The following is a 21,764-nucleotide window of genomic DNA, read 5'->3' on the forward strand; positions in this document are numbered from 1 at the left end:
GCAGGGAGTTGTCCAGGTAAGATGAGTGTGGTAGCAGAAGGAGAAGTGGATAGAGTTAGTCATAATGACACAATAGAATCAGGAGGCCCTGGTGTTTGAATAGATTAGGGTCCGAGTGTGAGTGTGTGTGTGCGTGTGTGTGTGTGTGTGTGTGTGCGTGCACACATGCAGGAGGGTGGGATGACAGGGGTATTTGCAGCGTCGGGAAAAAACAACACAGTGGGTACTGGTGCCATCAGTTGGGCTATGTTAACAGTGAAGGAGTGGGTTTAGGGGATAAAGTGGGGAGTCTGACTTTAGAATTAAATGTAAATACTTGTGAGATACTTGAGGGGAGGAGGCAGCTCAAAGGTATGGATCTTGGTCTCAGTGGTGAGATTTGGACGAAAGATACAAACTTCAGAGTCATTGGTTACATGAGGAGGCAAGATCCCCTGGGGGAAGAACGGAGCGGTCTATCTGGGGTCTTCATCAGATGCGCTCTCTTCGTCAGAATTAACTGAGGTGTCTTTGGGCTGGTTCTCAGGGATTGGCAAGCCCCTTGCTAATGCTGACGTGTGCCAAAGTTTGAGAAGCACTGATCCAGCATGTTGAAATGATGAACATCTAAGCCTGAGCCATGGGAGAAGAGGAATCTGAGGTGTTTTCCTTTATGTAAAGAATGAAAGAAATAAGAGCAGAGACGGAGAACCAGAGGTAGGGAAAGGAAACTGAGGGATGTGCAGTCCCTCCAGTTATATCCCACTAAGGAAGAGGTAAGGGCAGCTACAGGTTCCTAGAAAGTAGGAGATGAGATGTAGGATCAAGGAGAATGGAAAACATTTAAAAAACTGAGGGCATCGTTAGTCAGCTAGAGATCAGCTTAAGTCGTGCCACGTAACAGCAAAGGCCCACTTTGGAATGTCGTAGCACATGTTTCTCAAGATTTTGTAAATTTCTTTCCTAGGACTGAGAATTCAGGGAGTGAGCCACCAGTAGAGTTAAGGTAGTCTGGTAGAAATCAAAGGGACCCGGAATATTAGAATTATTACTGGTACCGAAGTATCATTAAAATACATATTTCAGCATAGGGTACAGGCAAGTGAAAATAAGACTGGAGGAGTGGAGGTTATAATGAGGAAGACCAGTGTAGGTTAGAGGACTGGATGTACTGGAGAGGAATATGGAGCGGTCTCACAGTCTTGAGTTCGTAGAGGTGGGTCTGAGAGACGAGAGAGTCAACTAGTGCGTGTGCTGGGCTGGGGGAGCATGGAGGTTAAGTTCATTAGGAGCTTGTATGTTAGTCATGATGGCAAGGCAATGATCAGAAATGCTTGTGTACCTGGTGTTGACATCATCAAGAAACTCGGGATTGTTTCTTATAGGTCCGTGAATAGTAGGTGACAGAGATGTGAAGAAGGTGATAAGCTGGCACTAGGGGAGATAAATTTATTTTATTTATTAAAGATTTTTATTTATTTATTTGACAGAGATCACAAGTGGGCAGAGAGGCAGGCAGAGAGAAGGAGGAAGCAGGCTCCCTGCTGAGCAGAGAGCCCGATGTGGGGCTCAATCCCAGGACCTTGGGATCACGAGACTTGAGCTGAAGGCAGAGGCTTAACCCTCTGAGCCACCCATGCGCCCGTAGGAGAAGTAAATTTGATCCAGATACACAAATGATAGGTGAACTCCAAAGCCTTGAACATTTAAAAAACAAAGGCAGTAATTTGAGCCATTACAGTTAACCCTGATATTGTGCCTACTAAGCACCCAGCCTAATGGCTAAGCACATTACTTATGTTAACTCCTTTGATCCTTATAATGACCCCATAAGGTAGGGATAAACCTATTTTACAAATGCACAGAGGTTTAGAAGTTTGCCCAGTGTTAACACGGGTGGTCAGTGATGGGACCAGGCTTTGAACCCAGGCGGTTTGCTGCTGGAGTTGGAGTCCTGAACTAGCTCCCTATACTCTCATAAACTAAACTTGGATATTTTAAAAGTTACTTTTCTGGGTGCCAATCTCTTGGAAATAATTCTTTTAAGAAAAAAATTAAAAATTAAGAACAACATTAATTTGTTCTCGTATTACTTAAAGTAATGCACATTCACACTATAAAATTTTGAAAATACATAAAAGGACAAAGTATATAAGAAAAATAGTTGCCTGTAATCATAGTTTTTATAGCTGGCCTTGCAGGGCTTGGTGTTATAGGAACATGATGACACCCCTCCTCTCTGGGAGAAGGGGCTATGCCCCAAGCCCCCCCTGCGGCTCAGCCTCTGAAGCATCAGCACATCAGGTCCTGGGGGGCCCTTACTTCTCCCACTTGTCTACTGCTTGGGTAGAGCGTTCATTACTAGATCTTGGGAGGCTTCTCATTGCGCTTAACCCAACCTGGTGGGACTCTTATTTGCTCTTCTCTAGAAAGCCATGTTAGCTGCCTGCCCTTGCTACCCAAAGCTGCCAGAAGGGAGAGGGTCTGAGATTTTACTGTACTTGCAAGCTGACAGTTAGTCGGGTTCCTGCATGGTTGTTGTAGACACGAGACTCTTGGATCAGAGACAAAGGACTTCATTACTCAGAACAGGTAAGCCACGAGCTTCCTGTTCCCCAGGACAAGCCCTCCTCCCACCAGCCTCATGGGGACATGTGGCTCCGGTGACGCCACTCCCGCTGTGGGCTCAGGTCTTAGCTGAGCAATCTCAGACCTAGGGAAACCCACACATGTGTTTCAAGCAAACTTGTCTGCCCTTTGCTCTGTGGGAAACAGACCTACTTCTGCTTCAGAGAGATACCGTCTCTGTTTTCCAAGAGTGTTTGCTATCCAGACATCCTTTAAAGATAGTCCAGGGGCTCCTGGGTGGCTCAGTTGTTTAAGCATCTAGCTTGATTTCTGCTCAGGCCATGATCTCAGGGTCATGTATCCGAGCACCTATTCTTCTTATCCATTATAAGCTCTTCACATAATATTTGATGTGTAATAAGATTCTTGCTTACAAAAAAGGACTATTGCTTAGAAAGAGGGAAGCAAGGTAAAAGAAAGTACTATTGGAAGGTGGCTACCTGGGCCACCTGGCTGGCTAACTTGATAGAGCAGCTGACTCTTCATCTTAAGAGTTGTGAGTTCAAGCCCCACTCTGGGTGTGGCGCCTACTTTAAGAAAAGAAAAAGAAAGGTGGCGGTCATGTTTTGGTATCCTAAGTGGCTTGAAGGTTGGGAAGTGCAGGTTGGAGAGTTCTTCGGGAGAGTCAGTGGGTTTTTCCGGAGCACGTTTGGGGACTTCATGTTTCGTCTCACTTGAGTCGTAACTGCAGTTAGATCTGATGTGTTAAATAAAATACAAGCATCACACACTCCACAGTCTGCTGGCCTCCCTTCCTGTGAACACTGAAGGTGTGCTGACTCCACATTTAAGGACATCTCTGAACCTGCCCTGGGCAGCTCGGTGGTAAGCCTGGCCTGTGAGAGCCTCGCTGGGGCTGGGGCTGGGGCGGCTCTGCCAGGGTGGGCCGGGCCTTCTCCTCTCCATCTGACTGCACGCTGCGATTGACGTGCAGCCTCTCCAGTTAGCAAATAATATAGGGCGAAATTGAAGTAAGTGTGTGTTTTAGATCTTTATCACACAACTTCAACTATTTTTAATGTGGAAGGAAATATTACATGAGATGTTTTTTGAGAGACATGGATTTATTTCTGATTTTGTTTGTTGTATTAGATGTACATTAGTGCATTAGGGTATAAAGCATCAATAGGGGTCTTTGAATTTAGGTACGGATTCAGTCATTTGGTGACTTTTCAGGAATATAAGAAAGTTGTTTTTTATTCATTTGTTTGCCTTGTCCAATAGGTTTCAATGTTTCAAGCTTAGAAGCCTTGGTTTGGCTTGGTTTAGAAGACCTCTGGTTTGGCCCTGAGATCAGAATTTGTTTTATGTCTAAAACACAGCTGTGCATAAAGACGGTTTATTATATTCCGGGCACGTGAAGTAATGATGGTTTTATCTAATGTGAAGGAAGAAGTGATACATAATTGATAGCTGAGTGCTGTGCCTGGCCTTGGTTTCTGCTGCCAGCTTTGGTTGGGGAGTCCCTGGGCTACAGAGCAGGGGATGCTGGCCTCTGTGGCGGCAGGGCGGGGGGGGGGGGGTTGCTGGCAGCTGTGGGAGTGGAGGAGAGGGGGCACTGGTCCTTGTAGGGGTGGAGGTGAGGGGAGCACTGGCAGCTGTGCTGGGGGCCGTGGGAGTGGTACTCAAGGCTGGCGCCGTGGGACTGGGGTCTGTGCGCGCTCATGGGGTCCAGCGCTCTGATGGCTGCTTGGCTGCCGACCTGAGTCATTCTTGGTGCCCTCACTGAGAACTGCAGACAGAGATTCACCAACCTGCGCTTTAAAACATGGCTCTAAAAAATGTTTTCACTTTTTTTTTTTTGGTTCTTTAAAGCTTGATGGTATTCTGCATAATTTGGTAAAGCAAAGTCAGTATAAACCTGACACTGTAAAGCTGGAATTTTTTAATCTTGCTAATAAATACAAATTTCCTCCCTTTCCAAAGAATCTTTGTACTTTCATATAGATAGAAGCCTAATTAATCATGAGATGAAATAAAATACAGTTAGATCTCCATTATCTTTTTCAGGGAATCCGAGCCCGCATTTTAGAAACTCTGGTCATGCTTGTCCTTCTTGCGCTCCTTATCCTCGGGATAGTGTGGGTCGCCTCGGCGCTCGTTGACAAGGACGCGGCGAGCATGGAGTCTTTGTATGGTAAGCCGGCTTCTCTCTGGGACCGCAGCCGGCGTAAAATTACACACTCGCTTTCCTGAGTGTTTTCATAATTCTTTGTGTCGTTAGCCCTTGTTGCTAATTTACAGAGTTAATAAGTCTTTAGACATGTTTAAGAAAAGAAATGAGTGTTCGTGTGTTTGCTGTATTCAGAATGAGCAGGCAGCTTTTAAGATTTTTTGTTTGTTTGTTTCTTAGTTGGATTCTGTTCTTAAAACTCCATGGAGACTTTTTTTCTCCTCCAGACAGGTTTTGCAAAAGGGTTATTTCCTTTTCTTCTATTTTAGATCTTTTTATTGTATAATTTAGAAATTGTATGGCTTAGACTCAAATAGACAATTATGATGTTTATCAAACAATTTATAGTCAACTTCAATGTATTTCAATGTACAGTATTTTGGATTTCGAAAACAGATGTGCATTTCTTTGCAGATCTCTGGGAGTTCTACCTTCCCTATTTATATTCCTGTATATCTCTGATGGGATGTTTGTTACTTCTCCGTAAGTAGTTTTCTGGCTTATTGTTGACGGGGGAATGGAGTTCTTTATTTTGGAAAATTATAGGAAGCTTTCCTGAAGAAATGTTTTTAAAGTTGGCCCTTCACTTTTTTAATGTTAAGATAAATTTGGATAAACTAAAGCCATGAAATAAAACACATGTGGTGTTCTTTAAGGAAAGTCTCTCTTGTAGAGAGACGCACACACTCACTGAAGCATTAGACTCGACTTTTGAATAGTAACGTATAATTCCGTGGGGTGGTCTTTGTTTCACATGTGCCCAATTTTACTCGAGTCATCATAGCGTGTCTCGGAGTACTGTAAGCAGATAAATGTGGGTGTAAGGAGTGAAGATAATAGTTGGTTCTCAACTCCCACCAGCACTTGAAATGTAATCTGCTCTTTCGTTGGTTTTCTTTTATTTCTTTTAAGTGAAAAGACTTCCTCAGCCGCTGGAGTCTTGCACATACTAAGCCTTCGCCAGCCTTCAGCTGCCTGCCCTCCTCTCCCGGTCACCGCCGTAGCTTTTATTGAGAAAGTGTCCCCGACAAAACACTGAGAGAATCTAAGTTGGAGACCAGAGTTTTCTTAAAACGGTGATCTGTGAGTCCGTTCTCTGTTTTGCACTATCGATTGACCTGCCTCTTCTCTGTGATCTTCCCCGCAGTGTGTACCCCCGTTGGCCTCTCCCGCATGTTCACAGTGATGGGTCAGTTGCTGGTGAAGCCAACCGTAAGTGTGTCGTCTTGTTTGTGAAATAAATGTGTTTACATCTGAGCATCTCTTAGGTTGTGAATTAGCAATCAGAAACATTAGAATAGTTCTGTGGGCTTGGGACCTTGTTATTGTTGCTTTTATTTTAATCTTCTTCATCCTTGGAAATCAAATTTGTTTTTGTTTCTAAAATACTAACTACAGACACTCAGGTGGAAATTCCTCTAGCAAATTTTATGACAAAATTTACAAATACTTACAGATATTTTAGGTGTCTGTTGTATCAGTAGTAACTCTGTTATGTTTCAGAATGTGCCACATATATTCCTTGATTAACAGACCAGTTTCGTCTCTGGGAGTTGTTGCGTGTTCATTTTGATTATACTTTGCAGGTTAATCTCAGAGTTACCATAAATTCATTGTGAAGTGGTTTTCAGTTGGCAGTAATCATAATGAATTGTTCCTGATTTCTTTGGCCTCTAGCTATTTTGTCAAATATTTGCTCCCATGAAAATAATTCTTTGCTGCATTTAAGGAACTTGCCGTTTACATTATTTTCACGGGTCCTCACTGGCTTAGGTCTGAATGACTCACAACCTGTTCTCTAGTCCACCGACCTCCAGCCTCTGCTCCCGCCCCCTTGTCTGATCCCGCCCTCTGCAGCTGAGGGGCTGTGCCCACAACAGGCTTGTGCTGTCACTTCCAGGCCTGTCTGGGGCTTTCTCCCGTCCCTGCACCCTGCCTGCTTCAGCCACCTGACAGCGTCCGCAGGCCTGGCTCTGAGGCCGGCTGCATTCACTGCCTGTCTTTGAACCTTGCCTCATCTCTTCTTTTAAGTTAAGATAATCAAGCTTCTTTCTCTGCACCGCTCATATTCTCCAGTGTATCTCATTGGTAGCACCTACCAAATTATTTTGGTTATATGTTTGTCTTTCCTGTCAGAGTGATTAATCAAGGAAAAATTTGAGGAAATATTGCAGTAGAGGTATTCTTTCAGTAATGCATGCTTAATTTTGAGAGATTTAAAAATAAAGGACTAATAATTTCTTCATATCTTTTTTAAAAATAAAATTGGATTATTTAACATTGCTACATAAATGTATACACTCAAATAAAACATGCTATCAAATCCTAAAATGCACTTTTCTCTGGAAGAGGTTTTATGGCACTGCATTCTTAATTTCTTCCTGATTCTCTGGCAGAGCTTTTTTTTTTTTTTTTTTTTTTTTTGGTCTTTTTCTCTGTTTCTATTTTCTGGCCCCCTAAAGATAGGCATATGTTCCAAGTTCTGTCTTTGGTCTAACGTGGCTCTGCTCCGTTCTCCTGACCACCTCTGCCACTTTCACGACACTTTTATATGTGTAACTCTGGGGAGCAAAAGACTCTGCAAACAAACTACACCACATGATAAATGCTGTGCCTGAGTACCCACGGAGCTGAGAGCTCAGCTCATAGAAAACCGAACTACTTACTTAGCGCCCTTCCCAAAGCTGATTTTTCTTCTAAAGTTGTCTCTTACTAACATTATTCTCAAAACTTTAGTTATCTTTGTCTCTTTTCTTTTTGCTAACACCCACTATTAATGATATTAAGTCAGTCTAGGCTCTATATTTGTGATTAGTACTGTATTTTACACACATTTCTCATTTAATCCTGCTAATAAACCCATAAGTTAGGTGGTGGTCTTATTTTATGGCCGAGTTATCTATAGTTCAGGGAGATTAAGTTGGTTGAACAAGATTTCAGATCAGTCTTGGCAGGGTGGGATTTGAACCTAGAGCCGGGTTTCAGACCCTGGACCACTGTTCTATTCTGTCATAAGCTCCAGAGTACTTGAACCACGATGTTGCTGAATGTACTTCACATCTCTTCACCTTTGTACTCTGCTTAGTTTCTGATCCAGATGCCTTTCCCATTTTTAATAAATTAAGCTATCAGGTAAGAGGCTACTATCATCAAAACACTTGAGAAAACTTTTTTCTTCCCACCTAGAAGTTGGGGATCTTTCTTCCTCTGAGCTTTTGTAATGTTTTATTTTTGCTTGGGTTACGACAGGTATTTTAACCCTGTAATTACTTTTTTTGAGTTCATTCTGTCTCTCCTGGACACTAGAATGTAAGCTGTTTGAGGTCAAGGACTGTCTTTAACTCCTCTCTAGGTCCCCATCAGCTCAGAGTGGTGAAGAGTACGGGCTTCAAAAGGCAGATAACTTTTCTTTGTCAAACCCTGTTTCTTGGCACATTATAAGATGGGGGAACACAACAGTCTGATTTTCATTGGATTGTTGTAGAATCACAGGCATGGGGCACATAAGCATTTAACACAAATATCTGTGTGCCCCTCGTTGTCGCTCACTTGAATGAAGACAGACCCATACTATAAGTCACTAATGAACAGTGTGCATTGTAAGAGGAAATCTTTTTGTATGGGCTCGACCTTAAGAAAAGTAAAAACTGGACTGTGGTCCAAACAGTAAGAACGGTGAGAACACTGATTGGAAAGAAACTTGATATGATGACCCACCAAGGTATGGCCCCTTGCCTGCCTTAGGCTCGGAGCATCTTGGATTAACTCAGCTCAGTCTGCTGCCTGCACCCGTGCTGTACATCCGCGCAGGCCTTCCCACTTTGGACTGGTGCATCGTCTTCTGGGATAGGCCCTCACTGGCGGAGGCCCTCACTGGCGGCCTGCTGACGTGGGTCAGCCCGTCCTTTTCTCCTAGGTCTGTCAGCTTTTGTTCTTGTTTATTTGTGTGTTATTCTTTATTCGTATCTTACTATTTTATTTTGCTACAAGTGCTAGGTCTATTGATAATAAGGGATTATCCATATTTATTGAAATACTAGGAATTACTGGATTGCTCTAAGTAAATTTTATAGAAATTAGGCACCTGATTAGATACCTGATAGGAGTTGCATGCTTTCAGACTCCTTTTTTATGAAAATACCTCATCGGGAAGCTGAAAGGCTACACATGTATAGGGTTTCCACCTTTTGCTTTTTCCATCAACTTCTCATAGTTTATTGTTTTGCTGGGAATAAGTAGTTTGGGTTTGAATGATATTAAATATGTCAGCTTTGGGCTTCTTTCAGATTTTCCCCAGAGCTAGGAATATATTTAGGATCATTTCAAGAAAGATAGCTATGTTAACAAAGCTAGAATTAAACATATTTTAGGTTTTATCAGTTGTGAAGATAGTGCAGATAATAGCTCATATAATGGGTGATTGATCAGTGGTTCTTGTTTTTTTACTAGTGTTGTATGGCAGGGTGGTGAGCGGAGTCTACACAAACACAGTATTTCTCTAGGGTTCTATCTACAGAATGATTTTGATAATACCAGTAGTCATAATTTGCAGAAAATTTTTAGTATATACAGTTGATGTAAGTGGAAAGTATTGTGTGGTGGTTACTGAGTTTATAGGTCTCTTGTATTAAATATCATATAGGTAAATATAAATGAGAAACTAGTGTTGGACAGAGTGAGCTATTCCTTCTTGCTCTAAAATATTGGTTTGGGTGTGAGATAGTGTTTAGTCTTTTGGATGTTGAGAATTCATATATTTGTTTGTCACTGAGAGAGCTGCAGTGTTCTTTAATCCTTTAAATTTAAATATATGTAGATTTTCTAATAGTCAACTTTTGATGTGTTTAGTTATATGCTAAAATATTTTTCCTTAACTTATAAATAGAATAGTGGGAGTATTTTTATTTTCAATTCCTAATGATTTTGAATCTAAATTCAGTCTAAATCGTAGACCAAATAGCCTAATGCTCTTGCAAGCACTAGTTCTGTAATGTGCATTAGTCAATGGTGTGATCTTTGAATTTAGATTCTTGAAGACCTGGATGAACAGATTTATATTATTACCCTAGAGGAGGAAGCACTCCAGAGACGACTAAATGGTATGTATGTATTCTGTGGTTAGAGCTCAATAAAAAATTATTTAATTCAGAAAAAGACAGCTAATTGAGGGGGAGAAATGCAGGCCTCTTAGCACATTGTGCTGAGTCACCAGGTCAAGATGTAAGAGTAACATGTGAATGTCCCAGGTGAGGACAGCTTTGCTAAAGACTAGTGGCACGGCAGTCAAGCACCCGTCTTTCCCTGTAGCTGTGATTAGGTGGAATTTAGCAGGGCCCGTTTGGTTCTGAGACACTGACCACGAAGGTATCCACCTCTAGTGCTGTGTATTTTAAACATGACGACTTAGTTACTGAGGTTTTGCAAATTTGCATGTTTTCTTAGTGACTCTTATCTCTTATCTCTATTTCATTTCTTTCCTGTTGAAATCTTAAGATCAAAAGTAGTCTGTCTCTTCACTACTAGGTACCAAATTTGACTGTCTCAGTTGCGCTTAGGAGCTCTGTTGTTATTTGGGAATTCTGTTCGTTATCAGCCGTGATTACCATGTAAGCATGTCAAAGATCTCAAAGTTTAATTTTTATTTACCATCCTTTTGGCTTCAAATGAAGAACCAGTGAAAAAAAAGAGTAATGATGTAGTTTAACAAAGAAATGATATAGTTTGGGTAAATTTTCTATTTTACTTAAATGCTTTTTACTCTGCACTCTCTTCTCCTGTGTGGTAGTTGTTTTTTTCTTTAATGTTGAAAACCAGTCCCAAGATCAGATTATTAGGAGCTAACTGTATTTCAGGATCATAATTAAAGAGCAGGTATAAAATGGAAGGTTACTTTAATTATGAAATAGAAAGAAATAGATCTACTTTCTTTAGTTACAAGTAGTGAATTTAAATAATCAACTCAAAAGTGTTGCTAACATTTAGACCTTTATTCTTAGATCAAAGAATTTCAGATTTTATCTATTTTAGAGAATTCTTGGCAATAATATTGCTCCTTTGGTACCAATAACTTTTAGATTGGAACTACATGTGTCTTTTTTTCTTCTAATGTTATTAAAGGTATTTTAATATTTAAGCCCATTTTATTTCAGAATTACAACTTTTCTCAATAGTGTCAGCTTTATAAAATTTCATTAAAATAGTAAATATTATAATAAATTTGTCTTACTTAGGTAATCTTGCTAATATGTGATAAATATGCCTGAACTATCCTGCTGCTGCCTGCTGTGTGCAGTTATGTTTCAGCCTGAAGTAGATGGCCTTTCTGTCTTCACAGATCAGGAGGCTGAGAACTAGGAAGGGTAAAAGATAGTGCCCCTTGGGGGCACCTGGGCAGCTCAGTTGGTTAAGCATTCGACTTCTCATCTCAGCTCAGGTCTGTAACTCAGAGTTGTGGATTCGGGCCCCACAGTAGACTCCATGCAGGGTGTGGAACCTATTTAACTAAAAAAAAATACAGCGCCCCATCAGTTAAAGAATTTGAGTTAAAACTAAACCGAAATACAGCCTTTTCCCACTTTTTACTTCAGGAAAAAGTCCCCCTAGAATCTTTTTTTGATCCTTTGACTTCTCAAATGCAAGAATGGATCATTATGGCTAAAGAAATTGAAAAAGAAGTAGTTGCCAGAAGGCTAGGTATATTACAAATGGAAGCCAAACCCAAGTAAACAAAATACCCTGACTAGCACAGAAATATAATATGGAGAGGATTAAGCATTATATGATAGCTAATGCTAAGTATAATTTTGTTTTCTCCCATTTTGGTAAGCTATGCACCATTTCTAAGTGCTCTATTGGTAGGTTGTTAAATTCTTTCTACTGACACTCTTTAATGATATGTTGGAGTAGTTGCTGTAGTGTTGTAATTTGCTCCTTGTTAGCACTGTGGACTGTTTCAGGTGGAAAACAACAGGCTTGTAACACAGATGGTTCTATAGCAAAGTGTCCCACTCTTGATCTCAGTTCAGGTCTTGATCTCAGGGTCCTGAATTTAAGCTCTATGTTGAGCTCCACACTGGGCATGGAACCTACTTTAAAAAGTATAGATCATAGAAGGTAAGTAGTGGGAATCATCCCTATGGGTTTTGTTTAATCTAGTATTATGCCAAGTGTATTTTGTTTTAACAGCTATTTTGCATTTTAAATTTTTCTTAAAAAGTGAATTTAAAATAGTTTTTATTCTGGGCTCTAATTTCCTTAAAGATTTTATTTATTTATTCAAGATAGATCACATGTATACAAGCATGGGAGGGGAGGGGTAGAGGGAGAGGGAAAAGCAGCTCCCCTCTGAGTAGGGAGCCCAACGTGGGCTTGATACCAGGACCCTGGGGTCATGACCTGAGCCAAAGGCAGATGCTTAACTGACTGCACCACCCTCACATCCTATATTCTGGGCTATTGAAAAGAAATACAGAATAATAAGAGTAAAAGATTAAAAAAATTTTACAGCAGTGATGTACCCCAGAATTCCTGGTGGTGGTTTGCTAGTGGCCCTTGAGTGTGCTTTTCTTGGTCTGTGTGGGGATGTGTGATGCAGATCACAGGAGCCTTTGGGACATTGGCATGGTTTGCTCTGAGCTCAGCTTCACAGTCATTGAAAAAACATAACACTTTTTTTTTTCTTGGAGATGTATACCTTGTTTTGGTAGTTATTACATTACTGGAGTTGAATTTCTGTGCATGGGTTTTAAAGTATCAGTATAGCTTTTTGATGGGATACTTGGCCGTGACTTTTCCATTGTTCCTGTTTATCGCTTGTTGGTGCTAGTTTTGTTCTTACTAATATTAGTATTACTTCAGAAAATTTGTTAATAAGAACCTATACACTCATATACTATAAATCACTATAAATACTCTAATCACTGTCTGAGGAAGCCGTCCTGTTAGCGGTCTGCGTGGCTGCTTCTCCCCCTTTTCGGTTTGCTGCTCATCTTCTTCTAAGCACCAGACCTTGAGCAGATGAATTTAAATTCTGAGTCTCAAGATCACAGATGAGTTGGCTGAAGAAGAGGAAAAACAAGGGCAAAGATCTATAAGATTTTATCCAGAACTAGAATACTTGAAAGCAAGAGAAATCGTTGATGAGAGTCGTGTGTATTCCTGGACCGGAGGGAGCCCCAGATCTCCAGCCGTCTGATGCAGACAGCCCTCCCCAGTGTCCACATCACCATGGCAGGAGCGAGATCTCAGGACTCAGCCCCGTCCTTGTGAGGCTCTGCTCCTCTGTCTCCTGCACACAACCTTCTTCGCTATCTGCCTTGAGGCGAGGAGTAGTGCTTGCATCCTGCCCTTCCCCCTTCGCAGTCGGCATGAGGAGCCCGGAATATTCAAGACCCTGGCATCTCAGGTGGACCTCGCATCTCTCTGTGTCGCATTTCTGACCTGATTTCCCACTGTGGTGAGCTCCTGAATCTCTGCTTATACCATGTGGAACCACGCGGGCCTCAGAGCTGCTGGCTCCCGGCCGCAGAGCCACCCAGACCCTCAGTTTTCTCCCTCTTGCTGGAAGAAACTTGGCTCTCCCAGCACACACGGCTTCTCAGTCCCTCCAGATGGTAGCTCTGTTCTCGCCCGCATCCTGCGCTCCGCTCCCCCAGGAGCTTAGGCAGGCCTCCTCTCATTCTCTTCTGCTGCTTTCACGCACTCCGAGTCTCCTGTCATTAGATCGTGACCCGATTACTTCTCCCTTTTCCCTTCAGCCCTCTCCGTCCGGACGGTTCCTCTTCTATCCTTAAGGTTTCAGTTCTTGTTCATGATCATTCTTTCTGCCACTCTTCCTGTCACAACTGGTGATTTCAGTGTCTGCGTGGATGACCTTTCCAGGCCGCTTGGCCATCCACAGACCTCTCTCTTAATGGTCTTCCTCAGCCGCTTGCTGCCTGGGGCCCAGCGCAGGCCTGTCACTAGCGCTGACAAGTTCTCTTGCCGTCTCAACCGTCAGTCACCCTGCTCTCCAGCTCGCTGCCCGAGGTGTGCCATGCCCTGTGGTTCTTCATGCCATCTGTCCGTCTTGATAACTTTTTACTGCCTTTTCTCCCTCGCTTCCCTCAGACCCTCGATGCCTCGCGCGGTTTAAATTCCTGGGCTGTCGTTCGACTCAGTGCCCTGCTCTCTCAGTTTCCTTCCCTCTCTGCTTCGCTGAACGCTAGCCGTGGTCATAGCAGCTCTTGGTGTTCTCAGCACGCACCTATTCAGCTGCCTTCCTGGCCTTTCCTTAAAGATCCGATGGTGTGTTAGACGGACTTTACATTCTCCTGGAGTTATTTTCTATCTTCTTTTCCCTCAAGACTTCATTACTGTCAGTCTCAGCCGATGGCCTTGCTTCCTCGTTTCTTGAGAAAAACAGAAGCAAGCATGCTGAGATGCTGGCAGCCTCTTTCCTTCATATTGATTCACCTACCTGCTGCTCCCCTCACACGTGCCGCCTTTCTCTGATGCTGTGACTGGACTGTCCGTGCTTCCGGCGAAGTTCAGCCCTCCCGCCGTGCACTGGGTTCAGTCCCTTCTCCCTGATTCAAGGACACGCTGATGGCCGTTCCACTGTCTCTCTGACGTAACCAGCCTTTCTCCAACTGGATCATTTCCTTCAGCACAGAATATGCTGTAATTTTTCTCAGTAGAATGAACAAATGGGAGGAAGGAAATGAAATCGATCTGTCTTGACTTCTACCCCTTCTGGCTTATCATCTAGCGCTTTGCTTGTCTTGATAGCAGAACTCTTGGGGTTGTACCCTCATCAGTTTCATTGCCGTGCTCCACGTTGGGTTTTGGTGCCGCTGTCGCCTCCACTGCTGTACTGACGGTGCTGTTGTCCAGTTGGCTGGTGACCTCGGAGTCTTCACCTGCACTCCTCATTCCACTGGGTTTTCAGTTCACTACTCCCTTGTTCTTTTACTTAAGGAGATGCTGCTTCTCAAACAACTGCTGGTTTTTCTCTGTGTCCGTAGCTGCTTCTCACTGGAACGCCTCATACCTCAGTCCTTAAACTCTTCTCTTGTTTGTTTACCTGCACTCCTTTTTGGTTATCTTATCTGGTCTTGTGGCTTTGAATGCCATTTGTATGCTGCTGACCTCTCCTTTGACCTCTCCATCCGTCTAGTAGACATTTCTACTTGGATGCCTGATAAGCATCTCAAACATATCTTGTCCCGAATCAGCTAAAGATCTCATACCCCATTTCTGCTTCTGTTAGAGCCAACATGTCTCTATAGGTGGCAAATCCATTCTTTTAGGTGCTGAGGCCGATTCCTTAGAGGCTCTTTCTCGTAATTCCCATATGGATTCCTTTAGCAAAGTTGTTGTCTCCAGCGTCAAAGCATCTGCTTGCATATCACCACCTTGGTTTGAGTGACTGTCTCCTTTTGATTAGATTGTTGTGGTAGTTTCCTGATTACCCTCCATGTGTCTGTCTTTGGCCTTGTAAGTCAGAAGAAGTGCTTGAGATGTAAAATCGCCTCCCGTATTTGCCTCAAAGTTCTCTAGTGGCCTCCTTTTTCAGTCTGAATAAAAACCAGTTTTTGCAGTGGTTCCCTTTCTGCTCCCCATGTGCTCTCTGACTTGCTTCCCTGCAGTCTCCTTGCTGTTCTTCCCTGGCCCGTCACCTCCAGTCCCAGGGCATCGTGTTTCCCTTTTGCCTTCTGTCTTTCGGGTCTTTACCTAAAGAGCCCCTTCTTGGTGGTCTTTTCCATGTTGGAGCCCTGTGGACATGGTTCATACTGCCAGGCTCTACCTCTGCCCTGGCACTTCTCTCCCTCTTTCCTGCCTTGTTTTCCTGCAACACCTTCCATTTTCTCACGTACTGTTTTTTAGATATTGCCAGTTTCTCCATAGTAGGACAGGAGTGGCACAGGAGCAGGGATTTTTGTTCCTTTTCTTCCTTTCTGTGCTCCTGATCCCATGATATCCCCAGTCACATAGTGGGTGGTGAAAACTGTGCTCCTGATCCCATGATATCCCCAGTCACATAGTGGGTGGTGAAAACTGTTGCATGAGTAAACGAAGACATGAAAGACATGCGTGATGGAGACGGCATTTTACCACAAGGAAGTGAAGAAGGCATAAGAGATACAATTTGGTGATAGAATAGAAGAATTACATGGAGACAGTATTTAGCAAGGCCCACAGTAGAGACCTCTGAAGACAAGCCAAGACTGTGGGGACCTTATGCCCTGGGGTGTTAGTAGAGAAGCCGAGATAAGGTGATTTCCCCTAGTGTGAAGCCCTGAAATTCGAGCAATCAAGACCCATTTCTACTCCAAGACCCCAGAAGAGTCGCCCAACAGAAAGTCCCATTACATTAATTGTGGTAGAAAATCTTTTGTAATTCCTACTTAGGGTTACGAGGATGCATATATCATTAGCATGTTTAAATGTTTAAGTAATGCAGCAGCATTAATTGAAATAATTAGCTTTCGTGTGTATATAGCCTATGGGTGTACTGGGTAACTTTAGAAGTACCATAATGAATAGGAATTATTTTTTATTGTTTAAGTTCAAAACCTTGACAGTTCTTTTAATGTAATTTATTTAAAAATATTGTAGACTTTGAACTTAATGATTCAATTCAATTTTTTAAGGTACTATTTTCATCTTCATGATAAAAAGTATATCGCTTTTGGTAGTAATTTCTTTTCTGCTTGATTTGGATCTTCTTTCGAAAGTCTTTTTCACTGAAGCTTGTATTAAGTCTTTCTTTGTGGAGTGTCAAGTTGCAGTACCTTTGTATTCTGAAAAATAGAAGATTGAAAAAAAATAACTCCGTCAATACAGTTACCTGTCAGAAGCAACTGGTCACCATCAGTTATAGAATCTTGCCTGTTTATCACGAAGTTGAGTTTGCCAGGCAGTTGCATGATGGTGACAAGGTTTACAGTGTATATACTTGGTTTAGAGTAGTGGCACCTGTCAGAGGCATTTTTTATCATCGCTGTCAGTACAGTTTGCTGATTTGGTCATTACTTGTCTGAAGTCTTTCAGGTGACACCCTTAATGTTGTAAGGAAGCTTGTATCACATCTTCTGTTTTCTACATACCTTCATCTTGACTTTCTTTAGCAGTTCTGTAGTCTAGCAATGGTTATTCTAGGAATACGATTTGCTGTTGGTCATGTCACTGAAGTTGAGATTATGTCAAATTTATCACGCCCTGGGCCCCTTTGAGCAGTGATGGGCTTGCACTGGCTGAAGGTGATCAGATATCAGCTCTCATCAACAACACATACATAGCAAAAATTGTTGACACTCCGTGACCCCCTTTTTGGCAGTATTGTGATAGAACAAAGTGTCTATTAATATCTTGACTTCCTAAGCTAATAGGAAGAATATTAACTCTTCTGGCAAAACGAATTGAATGGTTTCTTTTTAGTAAGATTACCAACATTTGGGTCCAAATGTCTGAAACAACGAGAGATACATTGTTAACAATTTATTCAGCTTCTGGAGCCATATAAACACTTTCTTGACCATAAATTGTGTCCCAAACAAATGATTCGTTGCAAGATGAAATGAGGTAACTAAAGAGAGGTAAGGTAAGATACAGTATTGGTAGATGGGGAGTAGTTGGGAGTAACAAACTGTAGAACAACTTAAGAGTCAAGTATCATATATCCTCTGAGCTTTAGAGGGCGATTGCTATATATAAATGATCTATATTTGTTAGCAGAAGATAAAATTCAATATACACGAGTTGCTTGTTCAACCACAACCTATTTGGATGATAGTATTCCTGATAGTACCATATATAAATATGAAATTTTAAAAAATCTTAATATCTTATCTAGTTGAAGATCTACCAATAACTTATATCTAAAGTTAAAAAAAAAAAAAGCAATCCACCGTGAGCAACAACTTTAACTGTATATAGCTTTTTTTAAAAAAAGTTTTATCTATTTGAGAGAGAGAGAGAAAAGAGGGCACAAATGGGGTGAGGGGCAGGAGGGACAAGCCACCTCCCAACAGGGCCTGATGCAGGGCTCAATCCCAGGACCCCAGGATCCCAACCTGGGTGGAAGCCAGAGGCTTAACCGACTGAGCCACACAGCTGTGCCAGTACATAGATTTCTATAATGCTCTTAAAGCTGATTGTTTAATATTTTCTGTCTTGCTGTGGTCATTTGTAATGAGAGTATACTTGAATTTTCAAATTGTGTTGTATGTCAAATGTCTTACATTGCTTGATTCGGTACTTAGCCATAGTTTTGAGGATATGTCATGAGTCAATAGAAACTAACATTTTAACAAATACTAGCATTGCAGATGAAATAGAAATAGAGTGTTTGAGTATATGGATTGTCCATCCCTTTTATAGATAATAACAGTTCGTTGATGCTGAGATAGATGTCGTAGAGATTTTAATGTCCAGGCTTCAGTTTTCAAAAACTTTCTGGGGTCTGCCTCATTGGCAGTGGCTCTGTGCTGAACAATAATGGGGGTTTGCTTTGGGGACTCTTCACTCTATGAAGTTTTAGGACTCTTGGGCTTTAAACATCAAAATTATCTGTCGAAGTGATTAGAAATAATTAGAAAGTGGGGCACCTGGGTGGCTCAGTGGGTTAGGCCTCTGCCTTCGGCTCAGGTCATGATCTCAGGGTCCTGGGATCGAGCGCCGCGTCGGGCTCTCTGCTCAGCAGGGAGCCTGTTTCCTCCTCTCTCTCTGCCGGCCTCTGCCTACTTGTGATCTCTGTCTGTCAAATAAATAAATAAGATCTTTAAAAAAAAGGAAGTAATTAAAAAATACTTGAGGGACCTTATAAACTGGTCATAGAGATCACATTGGTCAGTTTAATGATGTGTTAAGTATAATCAAAATTTTAGAGAGTTACTTAGGCAACAGATTTTCTAATCAACTTTTTTGGGTTATATGCTAAATTTAAAAAATGAAAGACTAATCAGCTTATAATAGGGGTGTCTATTTCTAAATAGCATTCATTAGAGACTGAGTTTAGGACACTAAATTATTTAGGGAGGTTTATTGCTTCACATTATTTGAATTATTTATATACCAATGTAGAGATTTATGTTTATTTTAAAAAATGCATTACATATTTTAAATTAAATAGTATCTGCCCTTTAACACATGAATGTCAGTTAAAGCTGTCTTATGTATTAAGGCTTAGTTATTGAAGAAATGCTAGGCTTTGGGAAATTTTGTTATCTTGGACGCAAAATATTTTCAATACCACACTAGTTTTTCAGCTTAAGAATAAAGCCAGGAAAAGTTGCCTTCAGCTATTAGTTTTCCTGAATCCAAAGAGACGGGTGGGGCAGGATCAAAAATACTTACTTGATCAAAGTTATTGGCTCTGAAGGTATTCTTACCTGTGAGAGGAAGATGAAAGGTGTTGTTTTTATTGCACGCTAGTAACAGTGTAATTTTGAACTAATTGGTGTTGAACTGCCAATCACCTAGGGGAATGCAAATAGATACTCTTCTAATTTCCTTTGAGGTAGTGAAATCTTATGTCGAGGCTGGAAGAAAAACAGAATAATACCGTTAAATTGACCTTAAATGAGCTGCTTTGTGGTTTTCTTGGAGAATCCCTTTTTATTTTTCATGACTAGTCCAGACAGGTTTTGTCTACCAATTTGACTTATTGACTAGACAATGCTGACATGGAACATGTTAGATTCATTTTGAAATAAAGTAAGGATAATACAATTGTTCAGGATATTTTGATGATTTTTTTTGGTGCAACTTAAATTGCCTTCACATTTCAGTGTGTGTTTGCAGTGTGTCTTAATTCCTTACAATAGCCGTCATTCCTTTTGGTCATTTGTAATGGAAGATTCTGCCTATAAACAAGCTTGCTCTTCTCACTAAGGTCATGTTACGTATATAGTAAAGGATGGCAGTGTGTTCGAAAATTGTGTTATTCCAGGTGAATCTAATCATTTAATGAAAGAATGCTTTGTTTGAAGAAAATGAGAATGTATTCTTAATTTTTGTGTGCAAGTCAGTCAATATTTATTAATTATTGTGTGCCTAGCATTGTGTCACCTAAAAATAAAAACGCAGCATTTCAGAAATACGACTTTATTTCTCCTAGATATCTGGATTGAGCTCTGTAGACATCAAACCCGCAGAGCGGGCACTTCTATCTTTTCATGTAGCTTAAAGTTGGCGCCAGGAATACTGTTTCTTCTGATATCTGTTCCCTTTCAGAATTCTGAATAATCATCAGATTATTTTTTTGTACACTGAACTAGTTACTGGAATAATGCTGCTGCTGCTGCTGCTGCTTCTTTTTTTAACTTCTTTATTTTATTTATTTTTATTGTGTTATGTTAGTCACCATACAGTACCTCATTAGTTTTTGATGCAGTGTTGCACGATTCATTGTTTGCATATAAGACCAAGTGCTCCATGCAGTATGTGCCCTCCTTAATGCCCATCACTGGGCCAACCCATCTCCCTACCCCCCTCCCCTCTAAAACCCTCAGTTTGTTTCCCAGAGTCCATAGTCTCTGATGGTTCATCTCCTCCTCGATTTCCCCCCTTCATTTTCCCTTCCTTCTCCTAATGTTCTCCATGCTATTCCTTATGCTCCACAAATAAATGAAACATTTGTAATTGACTCTCTCTGCTTGACTTATTTCACTCAGCATAATCTCCTCCAGTCCCGTCCATGTTGATGCAAAAAGTTGGTTATTCATCCTTTCTGATGGCTGAGTAATATTCCATTGTATATATGGACCACATCTTCTTGATCCATTCATCCGTTGAAGGGCATCTTAGCTCTTTATTTTATTTATTTATGTATGTATTTATTGAAGACACTGTCTTATTTCCATTGGATATTTTCCCCTGCTTTGTTGAAGATTATTTGACCATAGAGTTGAGGGTTCCTATCTGGGCTCTCTATTCTGTTCCATTGGTCTGTGTGTCTATTTTTGTGCCAGTACCAGGCTGTCTTGGTGATCACAGCTTTGTAGTAAAGCTTGAGATCAGGCAGTGTGGTGCCCTTACCTTTGTTTTTCTTTTTCAACATCCTTGATGATTCGGGGTCTTTTCTGGTTCCATACAAATTTTAGGATTATTTATTCCAGTACTTTGAAAAATGCTATTGGTATTTTGATCAGGATGGTATTGAAGGTATAGATTGCTCTGGGCAGCATAGACATTTTAACAATGTTTATTCTTCTGATCCATGAGCATGGAATGTCTTTCTTTTTATGTCTTCTTTGATTTCTTACATGAGTGTTCTGTAGTTTCTAGAGTGTAGATCCTTTACCTCTTCAGTTAGGTTTATTCCAAGGTATCTTACAGTTTTTGGTGCTATTATAAATGGAATTGATTCTCTAGTTTCTCTTTCTACAGTTACATGTTAGTGTATAAGAAAGCAACTGATTTCTGCGTATTGATTTTGTATCCTGCCACATGACTGAATTGCTGTGTGAGTTATAGTAATTTGGGGGTGGTATCTTTTGGGTTTTCCACGTAAAGTATCAAGTCACCTGTGAAGAAAGAGAGTTTGACTTCTTTTACAATTTGAATACCTTTTACTTCTTTTTTTTGTCTCATTGCTGTTCCTAGGACTTCTAGTACTCTATTGAACAGTAGTGGTGAGAGTGGGCATCCTTGTTGTGTTTCTGTTAAGGGAAAGGCTGTCAGCTTTTCCCCTTTGAAAATGATATTGCTGTGGGTTTTTCATAGATGGATTTTATGAAATTGAGGTATGTTCCCTCTATTCCTGTACCCTGAAGAGTTTTAATCAGGAAAGGATACTGTATTTTATCAAATGCCTTTTCTGCATCAATTGAGAGGACCGTGTGGTTCCCCCCTCTCCTTTTATTCATGTTTTCTATCACATTGATTGATTTGCGAATGTTGAACCACTTTTGCATCCTAGGGATAAATCGCACCTTGTTGTAGATAATCCTTTTAATGTACATTTGAATCCTCTGAGCTAGAATCTTGTTGAGAATTTTGG

General features: G+C 41.1%; 1 protein-coding gene across 5 annotated transcripts in view; it reads left to right on the forward strand.

The window, feature by feature from the left end:
* LMBR1 (limb development membrane protein 1) overlaps window positions 1-21,764 on the forward strand; it is a 160,503-nt gene that overhangs the window by 89,634 nt on the left and 49,105 nt on the right. For all 5 annotated transcript variants that reach the window (XM_059396008.1, XM_059396009.1, XM_059396012.1 and 2 more), the window contains 4 exons: window positions 4,618-4,744; window positions 5,195-5,263; window positions 5,928-5,992; window positions 9,807-9,879. In XM_059396008.1, coding sequence (XP_059251991.1) covers window positions 4,618-4,744; window positions 5,195-5,263; window positions 5,928-5,992; window positions 9,807-9,879 — 334 coding nt within the window. The remainder of the gene's footprint in view (window positions 1-4,617; window positions 4,745-5,194; window positions 5,264-5,927; window positions 5,993-9,806; window positions 9,880-21,764) is intronic.

Source organism: Mustela nigripes, chromosome 4 (genome assembly GCF_022355385.1).
Source record: "Mustela nigripes isolate SB6536 chromosome 4, MUSNIG.SB6536, whole genome shotgun sequence".
Classification (NCBI taxonomy): domain Eukaryota; kingdom Metazoa; phylum Chordata; class Mammalia; order Carnivora; family Mustelidae; genus Mustela; species Mustela nigripes.